The sequence below is a fragment of the Myodes glareolus genome, chromosome 3 (genome assembly GCF_982192425.1).
Source record: "Myodes glareolus chromosome 3, mMyoGla1.1, whole genome shotgun sequence".
NCBI lineage: Eukaryota > Metazoa > Chordata > Mammalia > Rodentia > Cricetidae > Myodes > Myodes glareolus.
In genome coordinates, this window is record NC_142028.1 from 92611916 (window position 1) to 92625995 (window position 14080).

Genomic DNA, 14080 nt, shown 5'->3' on the forward strand with positions numbered 1-14080 from the left:
TCAGCACACATGGCAGCTCACAACTGTCTGTAACTCCAGTTCCAAGAGATCAGACACCCTCCACAGACACATATAGCCAAAACATCAATGCACGTAAAATATAAATAAATAAAAATATATATTTTTGTTTATGTAAATGTTATATGACCTGTGTTCTTGTGTCCGTGGAGGTGAGAAGAAGGCATTGGATCCCCTGAAGCTGGAGTTTCAGTGCTTATGAGCCACCAATGTAGGCGCTGGGAACCAAAGTCAGGTCTTCTGCAAGAGCAGCAGGTGAGCTTATAACCATGGAGCAAAATACTTGAAACAAACGCTAATAAGTAGTGGATATTATGAAGCAAATACTTGTATCCAAGGATCCAAGGATTTATCCAAGGGGAGTTAAAGTTTGAATTACTTTTTAGAAACAATCATTTTGTTTTAGAAACAATATTGTAATGTCAGTGTCTATAATGTTTTGAACATACATACATACCTATCAGGCTTTAATATATGATAATCTATAATGATTTTTAATTCTATTTAAAAATACACAAAATGTTGGCTCTACATTATGTCCAGGGATATTCAGTTCTTCTTAAACTTCCATTTAATGCTACAAAGGCCTTCATTCTTACTTCATTTTGACAGGTGTCTCTTAGAATCACTATCATAGTATTAACTGTTGAAGTATATAAAATGTTCACAGTGTAGATAAGCTAAATATACGCTAAGTTGCTGTCTTCTTGACACTGAAAGTCAGTATGATGAGGACCTGCCGCGCTGATAGGCATTGGGCCTAGTACAAAAGCATTGCACTCAGCTTTTTATGTGACATCCTTAAACATTTACTTCAGAGCATGTTATAGCAAAATGAAGCGTAATTTTAAAGTTCCTATGACAGATGTGTATTCTGAATTGACTAAATTTAATTCTGAAACTAGTTAAGATAGCATTTGAGACCTATAAAAATACCACTTTTTGAAGTTTAACATGAAAATAGCACTTTTCTTAAGTTGAAGTTTTAAGATTTTAAATATAAGAATGATTTAGAATTTACCCATTTGTTATGATTTAGATTGGAGCCATATTTTTGTTTGTTTGGTTTTATTGAGGCAAGGTTTCCTTATGTAGCCCTGGCTGTACTGGAACACACACTATAAACCACGCTGACTTCAGACTCAGAGATTCACCTGCCTCTGCCTTCTGAGTGCTGGGATTAAAGGCGTGTGCCACCACTCCCAGCTGACTTGCACTATCTTAAATTGATTCCCACATCACAAACATGAACAAATGATATTGTAGGAGGTTTGATTGAGAAAGACAAATGGTGTTACATTGATGTGATGGTGTCTGATCTTAATAGTGAATTCATTTCTCAAGCTTTCCATTAAAGATTTAATACCAGATTATTATACTACAGTAATCTGGGAGGACTTTAACATTTAATTTATTGGCCTTTTACTTTGTCTCATTTCATTCAAAGCTTTCTAAATCAGTGGGCTGAATCATTATTTTGGATGATTTGATAGAGTGTAATTTTCCATTCTGAGACCTCCAGTAGATCCCTCTTCTCCTGTCTGGCTTGGATTTGGCTCTGGGTTTGTTGTATTTACCGTTTAGGTTGTTTTCTCCACATACGTCATACCACCACCAGCCTCCTAAAGAAGACAGATGTGTGATTTAATTGGATAATGCCTTCTGTCTAGTAGCTGTTAATGTTTTTCATGGTTATGTCTTTATTTCATATAAACGATATTATGTGATAGGTGCATGTATTCCAGTATTAATTTATCTTTGTAACCCACGTACACAATCAAAATAGTGTTTGAGGAATATCATAAGTAAAATTGCCAGCTGGACCAGAATTAGCACTTCAAACTACAACCAATAGATTTTTATCTTTGGAGAGAATACTTACTTAAGATTAGTATTTTAAAAAGTTGATATTATAGATAATAAACTGTACAGGGATACTTTGAAGAAAAAAGTATTGGCATTAATGAAATACCTGCGTAACTTTCTGGACAGTAGAGCTGCCCCTTTGCTCTGTGATCCCATGTAGAAAACATCAGATCTCCGTGTTCTGGGAGTGCCTCAGGGACATTGCCAGCAGTCTTGGCCAGGTGTAGCGTGTAGTTGGTCTCATGACTTCCCAGGCGCAGGGAATATTCAACATAGTGCTTGCTGTCTTTCCAGTCTTGGAGCTCAAGTCGTAAGATGTAGTTAGACTGTTGTACTATGGCATAGATCTTCTCTAGGCCCAGCCAGAATTCTCCTAAAGAGAAAAGGTGTGTGGTGGTGGTGGTGGTGGGGGACACTTGTGTATTGTTAACTACAGATCAGGTCCTGACTGACTCATTCGTCTTTGTGTGAGCCTTTGCCAGGCTCTCACTGTTTAGTCCAGACTGGCCTCAAAGTTGAGATCTTCCCGCCTCAGCCCCTCCAGTGCTGTGATTATAGGTATGTACAATCATGCTTCCTGGCCAATCTAACATTCTTTTCAATTCCCTGAAGTAAATGAGTTGTTTTAGTCCTGACTCCTTGGTTACTTTGAAGCCCTGTAAAGCATTCAAATTATTGATATTGTGGTGTGTGCTTATAATATTAACTAACCCTTGGGAGGTCAGACAGAAAGAATTGTTCAGTCCTCAGCTACACAGAGCTGTTTAAGACTATCCTGAGCTACATGAGACCCTATCTCAAAAACCCACAACAAATCCTTTCTAAAACTTTTATTAATGCACACTTTGGTGAAACTCATGTCTGTGTCTGGATATACACACTGTCCCTCTCTTTCTCTTTTCCTCTGTTTCTGAACTTTCCTTTTATTATTATTATTTTTTTTCTTTCTTTGAGTTCTGGACACTAAATCTGACTTCATGCACCTTGGGGAAGACTCTCCCACTGAACTATACCCAGTACAACTAACTGTCTGTTGGTTATGTGTGACTTTTTCTCCCTTGTTAAGTTTTTTTTTTAGTCTATATTAAAATCTTGTCTTGACAAACCCCAACTTTGCTTCAAAATGTATTTCACAAGATGTTTTATATATGACAGTATTACATTATTATAGGTATTTTAAGGTTTGGTCATTGATAGAGTAATATCTCATTTGTACCTCCTTATGTATATCAGATGTTAATTAATATGCCTACATTCCGTCAAGAGAATGCTTTTATATATTCAGTTTTGGATAATACTGATATAATTTTTTTCAAATGCAAAGTTAGTTATTTTAAAATAGAAAAAGAATCTCGCAAATTAACAAAAACATTAGATTTGAATGTTTTGTTATTAGTGTTTTTCTCTATAATTAGAACTTTTTATTCAGAATTAAAAACAGCAGTTATATAAGTAGATTATTATACAACCATTATTTAATGATAAAAATAAATACTTCATCATTGCTGCTGAGTTAGGGTACTTCACTTAAGGATTATTAATGGAATTAGTTTCTGATTAGACATCAGTGAGCATTCTTAACTGTCAGTCTTTTAGTGTTAAGCTCAATCTCAGAAGAGTTATGCAGTGGCATTTCATTTGTATTTTAATAAATAAAGCTTGTCTGAAGATCAGAAAAGTAAAACAGCCACACTGACCAGGCAGTAATGACGCAGACCTTTAATCCCAGTAACCACAGTGACACACACCTTTAATCCCAGTAACCACACTAGCTTGCCATAGAAACCAGTCAGTGGTGGTGCACACCCTTAATCCCAGAACTAGAGAGGATTATAAAATGGGAGGAGACAGTTCTTAGTCACAGTCTCATTCTGAAGTTTCCTAGAGGAAGGATCACCATTTTAGCCTGAGGTAGAGGTAAGAGCTAGTGCCTGCCTGTTTTACTTTTCTGACCTTCAGGTTGAACCCCAATTTCTGTCACTGAGGTTTTTATTAATTGTGCTTCAGAGTTAGAACTATAAAATATTACTGAATTTACTTTCTCTTTAGGGATTTAACTAGTATTGTGAGTAGAGAATTTTAAAAATAGTCAAGTAGTACTGAGTCATAAAAATTTGGTGTAATAACAGATGCATTCCACTCTAGAAGTGAATACTTACACATTCATAGAAGTCCATAATGTGTTTTTGGGATTTTAAGTATCTGTTTATTTTATATTCTTTTGGTTATTTTTATAGTTTAGTTTTGTGATCAAAAGAGAATATTCTACATCAACTATATCACAGAGAACCACAGTTCTGTAGTATGTATTTATAATACTTGAATAATTAAAATCGAAATTTAGTATTTAAGTAGCTAGGCACTATATCTGACAATTCCCCTGTGCGTTCTAACTCTGTTTCATTTCTTTACTTTATTGCTTTCTTTAAGCTTCTGGGGATCAGTCCCAGTGTAGTGCTAGTCAAGTGCTCTGCCCAGAGGTGTATCTCCAGCTCCATTTTAACCTCATGTTACTTTGTACGTAAAATATCAATGAAAGAGTACTATAATGCTGCCTTTGCAGCTCATTCATAGCTTTACAGGTCTCTAAAGCCCATGGTACTTGTGTTTTTCCCTAATAACCATTATGATAATCATGAACTATTGAATTAAATTTCAACAAGCATACTTTAGAGCAGACATATATTAGTGATAAGTACAGTAAAATAATTGTGCTTGCTAACGTGTAAAACTTACCAGTTTTATGAAGACTAGTTTTTTGTTTATTGTTACATTTCCACTGTCCATTTTATAATTGTTTCTTAACTTATATTTTTTTTCTTCGAAAATGGGTCTCAGTATGTGGTCCAGACTAGCCTTGAACTTTCCACCCTCTGCTCCATTCCAGTCTCCCGCCCCCAGTGTTAAAATCTCAGGCCTGTATCAGTACATCCAGTTCATATTGTTAAATTAGCAGATAAATGAATAATGTTAATATTGTTAAAATCTCAGTCCTGTATCCAGTCAATATTGTTAAATTAGCAGATAAATGAATAATGTTAATGCTGTTAATACTGTTAAGATCTCAGGCCTGTATCAGTACATCCAGTTTATATTGTTAAATTAGCAGATAAATGAATAATGCAAGGAAATCACTTTACCGTCAAATCTTCCAAAACCATTTTTGTAGTTCTCCCACGTTTCGTTGAAGTCTTGTGACCCATCTTTCCGGTGTTGAATTAGTGTCCATGGGCTACCTGGAGGGTGTTAATGCATGCAATAATGTTGATGGGAAAAAGACCATATTTTAAGTTTGATTTTAATTGGTGGCTTTGTGAGGTGATTTCTTAATTTGGTATTATATAGTTAAGGTAATGTACTTTATTACTTATTATGGTCCCAGATTTGCAGAAATAATCATATTCTGTGGATTGATAACAGGTTTAGTCTTGGTAATAGACAGTGAATATCTTTAATTTACTTCAGTCAATTCTTTGCTTAGGCAGGTTTTACCTGATTGGGTGTCACAGTACACATTAAACACTTGAGAGTTGCTTGTTCTAATGGCATACACGCCACTTGTATGTTCACCTCTGTTATAAATGGCAGAGCAGTCAGCAGGAAGGTCTAGAATTAGCAAACATAATAATGTAATGTTTAGGAGTAGAATATTTTTGGAGCTTGATGGAGTTGCTGTTTCATGGAATTGGTGTGACTGTTCAGTAATGTTTATGCTAAGACATACTTGCTAGACAGCAAACTATCCAACTAACATTAAGATAACATTTCCAACTTACTTATTTTAAAGAAAATTTACAGAATGAAAATTTTAAAAAGCATTACTAATTTGTTAGGCATAGTAAGAATATTAAGTAGTGGAAGTTCAGTACAGGGTTTGGTTCATAACTAGAATCTGCAGATGTGTAGAAGCAGTGAACACACAGGAAGAGAGCTGATATATTTTTCCTATGCGAATTACATAAACAAAAATAACTTTTGGGAATATATAGTTTTGCCGAAGTCTGGCTGGAAATAGAGATTTTGTTCCCCGGAACTTTTGTTATATCTGTAAAAGATTTTAAGCAGAAAGGAAAGCAGAATTTTTGAAGAGAAGAATGTCATAGTCTTTATCAGTTTTTTTAGAAGTGTATTTTTTCTTTATACACATGATTGTATTTTATTTGTTGCTTTTGAAAGTAATTTTTAAATAATGACCTTTGACCCCTTGCATAGGTTTCCAAGTCTCTTATAAGCACGAGCTTACTCCTTTTCAACACCTGCAGTATCATTTTCTATCTATGAAATTAATAATTTGTCCATGTTTTTATATCAGCTTCATATCTTAATGCCATATATAGTGTTAAAATGTTAAAAAAAAAGAGACTAAAAAACCAGGCTCTAATTAGGTTGATATTTGGTGATGGTATTTGATATGTCTTTTTACTTTTTTAGTCTAGATCAGGTCCTAAAAATAGGGAATTTTATAGACAAACCCCACCATATTATCTTACCATCTTGTTCTATATTTTTTGTTTCATTCAGTTGAAGAGGGGGAGTAGTTCTTGGTGCTCTTGATTTAGAAGAAAGGGAATTTTCTGTGGGTTCTTGAATACCAGTCTTTCTCAGCTGATAAAAGAATATAAATCTACTTTTAAAATGCTAATGAATATATAATTAAGGAATTCTGGGTAAGGATACCAAAAGTACAATTATGTACACGTTGTCTTTGAGTTTATAGTGTTTTCTATGGTTAGAACAATAAACTGGGCTGGAAATAGAGCTCAGTGGCAGGGTGCCTGCTGAGCCTGTGCATAAAGGTCTGACCCCAGCTCTACAAGGGAGCAAAGAGGAATAAACAGTACTTTTCAGAATGTATAGGCGTTCTGTTCTTGAGACAGTTAATCAAGCATATTATTTAATAAATAATAAAATTAAGAGAATGAAACAAACAAAATGAGACATTGATTAAAAGGAAAAGAACCAATAAGCCTATATGCTTTGCTTCAAATATTTATGTTTTCTTTCCAATAGTATGGATCACAATCTTGGCCAACTTTATTAACTTCTGTGTGTCAAATATGATATTGCCATGGTCGGTTCAAATATTGAATGCCTATTCTGTGTTTGTACAGTATTTTATGTGAAGGGTTTTAGTAAATAAAGTAATAGGAAAAGAATCCCAGGTTGATAGATCTTCCAGTTTAATTCAGAGTTAGGCAAGAAATAACTTTATATTTATGTTAAATATAAAGATGTTGAGAAATAATTGGATTAGTGACTTTTGGGGAGAACTTTTATTTTTGATTAAATGCCTTGACAGCTTCACTGAACATTTTGTATTTGATGAAAGTATATGAGAAGTGCAGCTACCTGAAAAGAGAGCATTTTAGACAGAGGCCCTGGGGGCAGCGTGTTTCATGTACTTCAGGAACAGCAAGGAAGCCAGTGAGATGGGATCAGTGAGATGATCAGGTTCTCAGGGTGGTGACAAGTAAGACAGGAAGCTATTGGTGGAGGTTTTGAGCAGAACAGGTTCAGGACCTGATTTAAAATTCTATAGGATCACTTTAATGCATGCAGTTATGAATCCTGTTTCCTCACAGTTTATGTGATAGGCTCTGCTGTTTCCTTTGTAGGACATGTGAGGAAACCACAAGACAGGTTAGTTGCCAGTTGCACAGAAAGTTTGCAAGCAGATGATTAGCTGTGGAGTGCTGTTTTAACAGCCCGTGTTTACATCAGCCAGTGCAGCAGATCGAACAGAGCATTAGGCTGACTTACCTGGTTTTCTATTTCTTTTATCTGGCTGTGCTGTTGACTTAATTGTTTATATTGCTCTTCCACAGTCTGGAGGAGGTCTTTGATGCTGTTATCTTGCTGTTCTACAAAACTCTGCACACAGATTGTAGTTTGTTTAAAAATGTCTCTGTCTTTTTAAGTTTTTATTCATTTGTAACAATCATCTAATTTTAAACTGGTAGTGGGTTAGAAAAGTGAACATTGGCTATCATTGTCCTTTGTTTTTTCAACTAATATATACTTTTGTTGCTATATTAAAAATTGCCATTTCTAGAATTTTCTGAGTTTTATTTAAACTAAAAGAAACAATGTTTCAAAGGAATTAAAATATACCATTTACAATATTAATCTATTTTTGTTCATGGAAGAATAGTATTAAATTTAAATTTTTAAAAAATTTTTACCTCTAGTAATTATCAGTAACATAATAATTGAACATTATAAACTTTATTGCTCAACTGATAGTCATCATATGAAATATATATTTTAGCTATTTTAAAATATAATATTAGGTAAGCAAAACCTGAATTGAAGTTACAATGGAAAATTTTATTTCCTAGTAAAATTTCTTTCTGGAAAGTATTAAGTAGTTTAGTAACATGGCAGAGTATTTAAAATAGTATGTCTTTAAGATGTATTTTTAAAAATCCACATGGAAAATAGTTATGAGTTCTACTTACTTTAAGTGATGTCACTTCTGGGTGCTCCTGAGGCCCAGGTTGGCTTTGAAGTAAATTCATTAACTGCTCCTCCAAAGTGCTGACTTTTTGCTGAAGTACAGTTTTCTCTTCTAGTAGGTTTTCAAGTTTTGAATTGAGTTCGAGTGACATATTCTTCACCTCCTCATTTCTGACTCGTAGTTTGGATGTAGTTCTTCTTAGCTCCTTTTCCTCTTCTCTGATTTCATTGGTTTGAAGTGATAGGTCATAAAAAGATTGATCAAATATGTTGAGTTTCTGAAATATGTCGTTAATTTGTCCCTTAGTCTTATGGACAAAATCTTTAAGTCCATGTCCCAGCTGAAGGAGACCATTGGCTAAAATTTTGACATCATCTAACATAGCAAATCTTGATTTTGGCTCTGAAGAGATAGAATCAAGTGGTGAATTGTCTGTATCAATTCTGGATGAAATTACTAGAGGAACAATAAAAAGAAATATCTTAATTGTGTGCATTTTTTTGTCCTAATTATTCAATTTTAAGCAATTTGGACCTACTTCCTCCTGTAAGGGGAGCTGAACCTCTTGACTTTATATTCACGGCTGTTTGCAGTGTGCACATAGCTGGCAACTGAATGTGGTTAACCATTAAGCTGTGCTGACTTGCACGAATGTAACCCTCCCCATATTGAGTTAGATCAATGGCAAATGAAATCAAGGAAATGAGCAACTAGCAGGAGTAATTTTAAAAATTGTTATTTAGTTAAATTTGCCATATTAAGAATTATATTTTCAGTATTAAGGTATCTACCTACTTTTAAAAAGTTTATTTTAGTATTTCTTTTACTATAGGAGATTTACAACTAAACCTTAACTTTTGATGGATAAGTTGTCATTAAAATTGAGGCGAATTAACTATATGTACCCCTAGTTCTTGTTTGTTTATTCTGGAAATAGCCACCATTCCCCAAAAACCTTTTGTGAAACCTTTCCCAGTCCTTTAGTAGTGCTGTGGTTGTCATTGCTATAGCTTGTATTTTGTATGCGCCAACATGTAACTGTGTATTTCTGTCTTGTCACAGTAGCTACTGGGTAATGTCTTTACTTCACAGATGTCTTAACCATTCTTGTATGTCATCACAAAATTCCCAACATCTTGTCAATGAAGACATTTCTCTCCCTTTCTGTTGTTTCCATGTCTCTATGTCATAGTTTCTATTCCATGTAGAAATATTTCAGTAGACTTGTAATCATCTGAATATAAACTAGAATTAATCTTAATGCCTCCAGTGGCAGAGATTTGCCCAATATATATTTTTCTGAAGTTCATTATATTAGTAACAATTTTGTTACTATAAATTTAACAACACTAAAGATTAAAAGGATATTTAAGAGGAAATGTTCCAATGTCTTCAGTTGATGTTAAAAGGAAAAATAGTAAGCACTTAAGCTATAGGTGGTTGTTGCATTAACCACTATTATCACCCTTAGCATTAATACAAAACATTTGGGAAAGCTGACGTGGTAAAATTGTTAAGAGTGTGAGTTCTGGAGTCCCACTGTTGTCTAGTTCTAAAATTTAGTGTTTTGGCCTTAAACAAATTATTTAATTTCCCCATGCAGCAGTTTCCTCATTTATCGGGATGATTGCACTTTGTAATCTGTAGCTTTGTTTTATTTTGTAGCCCAGGCTAATCTCAGATTTGTGGTGATTCTTCTGCTCTAGTACTGGGATTATGGGCATTTACCATCACACATCAGGATCATGTCTGTAACTTTAAAAATGTTTAAAACGTTTTATGTATATGGTTGTTTTGCCTTTGTTCATGCCTGTGTACCACTGTCGAGGTAAGATGATATTGGAGTCTCTCAAACTGGAGTTACAGATGGTTGTGAGTCACCATGTGGGTCCTGGAGTCAAACCCAGGTCCTCTGGAAGGGCAGTCAGTGCTCTTTTCTAATGAACCATCTTTCCAACCTTCATGCTTATGGGTTTTTTTTTGTAAAGAAAAATATCAATATAAAGATTTGTAAATTAAGTTGTCAGACAAAATTTTACAAACCGCACCATTTCTAAAATTTAATTCGTAGAAATATCCATTCCTGGCATAAAATAGAGGTTTTTTTGTTGAGTGACTAAGTATCAAGGGTTTGACTCTGACGGTTTCTTTAGAGACATGGTTAATATGAGGGTTGTGAACATGACTCTGGAGTGCAGTTGCCCAAAGTGGAATCCCGAGGCTTCTGTTCTTCAGCTTCTCTGCTGTTGGTCACGTTATTTGCTTTCTCTGTTTCCTCTTTTGTGAAGTGGAGATAATATTTCATTTAGGGTTGTGAAAAAATCAGAGTTAGTTAAATCACGGGCATCTACTTGCTGTGTAGTAGGCACTAAATATCGTGTATCAGCTTTTCCTCGTCATTAGAAACGATATGGTTACAGCTCAGTGTTTATTGGTGAGAACTGATGTGCGATTATGCAGACATGGGAATTTTGCTGATATCTAGGCTGAAGAGGTTTGTTCTTGGCCAGGAAATACCTCCTTTGATTATCATGTATATGTGCATACTTTCTCTTTTCTTTTTGGAACGTGTATGTGGGTGGTGGTGGGCCTTGAACCTAGGACCTTAGCATACAAGTTGAGCACTCTCCCTCTGAGCAATTTCCTCAGCCCACCCTGTGTGTATCTTTATTTAAGTATGTATTACAGAGTTTTGTAAATACTTTTGGTGAAATTAAATAATAAACAGGCATGTCCATACAGTTCTACTAATAAATATGAGAACTAATCAGTGTAATGTCCTGTGCACTGATGTGTGTCATGAATTATTAAAGTGTGTGTTGAACTAGATTGAACAGTCACATTTTCTCCTTTCATGGTAAAAGGTAGTGATCCTTGGTCATACAGGGCATATTTCGAAACTTTTCTTGACTAAGCTGTCAGCCTTTGTGGTTTAAAACTATTGATCCCAGAATTACATCCACCTAGTTAAGGTGCATGATGAGCCAATCTCTCTACTTTGTTACACTATAAACCGTTTTTTTTTTTTTTGGCGAGGTGATTATTAATTTATATCCTACCTCCTTTGTACAATGTCTTATACCTTATAGAAACAATAAATATTTATGGATGGGTAAAAGAGTTTTACATATAACAAAGTGTAAACTTATATGTAGCAGATGCAGACCACTTTGCTATTGCAACTTCCTTGTAAAAAAGGGACTATGAAGAGGAGCCCCCTTTTGAAAGAAATTATTTTTATTTTATTTTATGTGCGAGAGTAGTTTGTCTACATGTGTGTCTGTGCAGATGCTCATCAGATCCCCTAGGACTGAATTAGAGACTGTTATAAGCTGCCACGTGGGTGCTAGGACTCAAACCCAGATCCTTTGAAGGAGCAGCCAGTGCTCTTAATTACTGAGCCATCATCGTTCCAGTCGCCAGAAGGAAGCCCTTTAAATAGAACCCTGGTCAAATATATCCAGTCATTTAGAAAAATAAAAACTAAGTCAAACAATTAAAACACTGTTAAGCAAACTCAGTATTTAAGAATCTATTTCTAGGAAATACAAATTTTCCTAGCCACATAGAATTCTAGGACACTGACCAGCCTTAGCATGCTTATGTTCCATGAACCACAGAGACCACTTGCTTTCCCAGGTTACGAGGACTTAAGATAAAATGAATTTCAAATTAGAAACAAAATATTTTGCCTAGTTAAGAAAACCTTTTTTTGTATATTAGTGTTTTGTTTGTGTGTGTGTGTGCGCGCGCGCGTGCGTGCATTACATGGTGCAGTTGTCTGAAAGGGTTTGGATCCCCTGGATTTTGGAATGATTACCTTGTAGATAAATGGAAGTCTAATGTAATATATTTGTTAAAAATGCTTAAAAATATCTATCTGAGAAAAATATAAATGTATAAATAGAAATGTGAATTGAAGAAAAGAACAATGTTAGAATAAGACATTAGCTCCCCCTTTCTCTGATCAGAGCAACAGCACCAATTAAATAAATGTTTAATAGAGATATAATATAAGCAGAGACTACTCATTCATTTCTCAGGTGCCCAGACCCAAGTAATCACATAGAAACTATATTAATTTACAACACTATTTGACCGATGACTCAGGTGTATTTCTAGCTAGTTTTTACATCTTAAATTAACTCATTTCTATTAACTTGTGTATTGCCATAAGGCTTTGGCTTACCAGTAAAGGTTCTGGGCATCTTTCTCCTTTGGCTACATGGCGTCTCCTTGACTCTCTCTATATATCTGTGTTCTGTTTTCCTGCCTGGCTTTCCTCTGCTAAGCCATTGGCCAAAACTGCTTCTTTATTAACCAGTGATAATAAAACATATTCACAGAATACAGAGGGGAATCCCATATCATCTCTTTTTTTCTGTCTAAATGAAAAGGAAGGTTTTAACTTTAACATAGTAAAATTACATATAGCAAAACAGGTATAGAGCAAGAATTACAGTTACAAAATTTAGTCTATTTGTATCTGGCAAAATTAAAGAAAATATACTATTATCTATTTTATCTATTTGAATCTAAAGTTTCATATCTAATTTATCTTTTATCCATAACTTCAGAAAACTAAGGTGACCTTTCTTGTGAGGGTGAATGTCTTATTTCATCAAACCACATTAACCTGGATGGAATCTTGTCCTCTGTGGAAGCAAAAACAGAACCTCTTTTTCAAAGTAACATATCCTTAGACTCAAATTTTGAAGTCAAGATACCTTTAAAATATATATGTAGGTTTAGTTTTGCAGCCAGTACAATGAAATGTCTCTCTGTAGTTAGCTCATTAACAGTCAAAAATTTAAAGAAAACACAATAATATACATAATCCAGATTCTTTGTGTATTTTCATCTTTACATGGCTTATTTTCTACTCTATTACTTTTTAATATTTATTTTATTATCTTTACTCCTTTAGTCTATGACTGTCTTTTTATAACTGTCTACACTCCCTTTCCTCTTTTTCAAGCCTATGTTCATTTTTTTAAACCTACTGTTACCAGTTTAGAGGTTTGTTTTTGTCTGAATCTGTCTTTACTATGTATCTGTAATAATTTTCTGACCAGGATAGCCTTTTCCCCCCCCCTAAATGCTATGCAGACATATCTAGGACCAACTCTGTGGCCCTGCTTATTGGCTCTGCCCTGTCCAACATGGCAGTGCTATGCTCACCGCCCCAGCTCCAGGGATGTCGTGGGTTTGTGTTACCATTAAGCAGCTAGTGGCACATTGCTCACAAACCCTATTTAAGTGTAGGACTTCCTGAAAGAGCCAGAGTTCATGCTACCAACACAAACTAGGAAACCTTCTTGTAAAGAAGCCACATGGTTTTTGCTGCTAATGCCGAGTCAGGAAGCCTTCTCTTAAAGCAGCTGCGCCTCTCTGCTCACTGCCAGCAAATAGAGTCTATCTGAAAAAAAATGTGGATACCAAGAAGCTACAATTGACTCCCTTTTTTGTGAGTCTAGAAGCGCCCCCCCCCCTTTTTTTAAAGCTTTTTTTTAGGTCTTAGGTGTATCCATGCCCCAGATGGTGGACACCATTTTGTATTTGGAGACTGTTAGTTTCCTTGCTGTCCAGACTCGAATAATCACACAGAAACTGTATTAATTACAACACTGTTTGACTGATGACTCAAGTGTATTTCTAGCTAGCTCTTATTTCTTAAATTAGCCCATTCCTATTAATTTGCATATCACTATACCTTTGTGACTTATGAGTAAAGGTTCT

At 34.9% G+C, this 14080-nt stretch overlaps 2 protein-coding genes across 7 annotated transcripts in view; one reads left to right on the forward strand and one right to left on the reverse strand.

Moving 5' to 3' along the window:
* The window catches only part of Dock7 (dedicator of cytokinesis 7), a 192184-nt gene that overhangs the window by 77215 nt on the left and 100889 nt on the right, over window positions 1–14080 (forward strand). The gene's annotated exons all lie outside the window — the stretch shown is intronic.
* Window positions 1406–8908, reverse strand: Angptl3 (angiopoietin like 3). 2 transcript variants are annotated; one of them, XM_048453141.3, is made up of 7 exons: window positions 8343–8906; window positions 7645–7755; window positions 6375–6489; window positions 5377–5490; window positions 5025–5120; window positions 1991–2257; window positions 1406–1640 (listed from the first exon to the last, which is right to left on the reverse strand). In XM_048453141.3, exons 1-7 carry the CDS (start codon window positions 8835–8837, stop codon window positions 1456–1458), a joined length of 1383 nt encoding a protein of 460 aa, XP_048309098.1. In that variant the 5' UTR covers window positions 8838–8906; the 3' UTR covers window positions 1406–1455. The 2 variants fall into 2 exon arrangements, with proteins under 2 accessions (XP_048309098.1, XP_048309099.1); XM_048453142.3 differs by lacking the exon at window positions 5377–5490 and having other exon boundaries at window positions 8343–8908.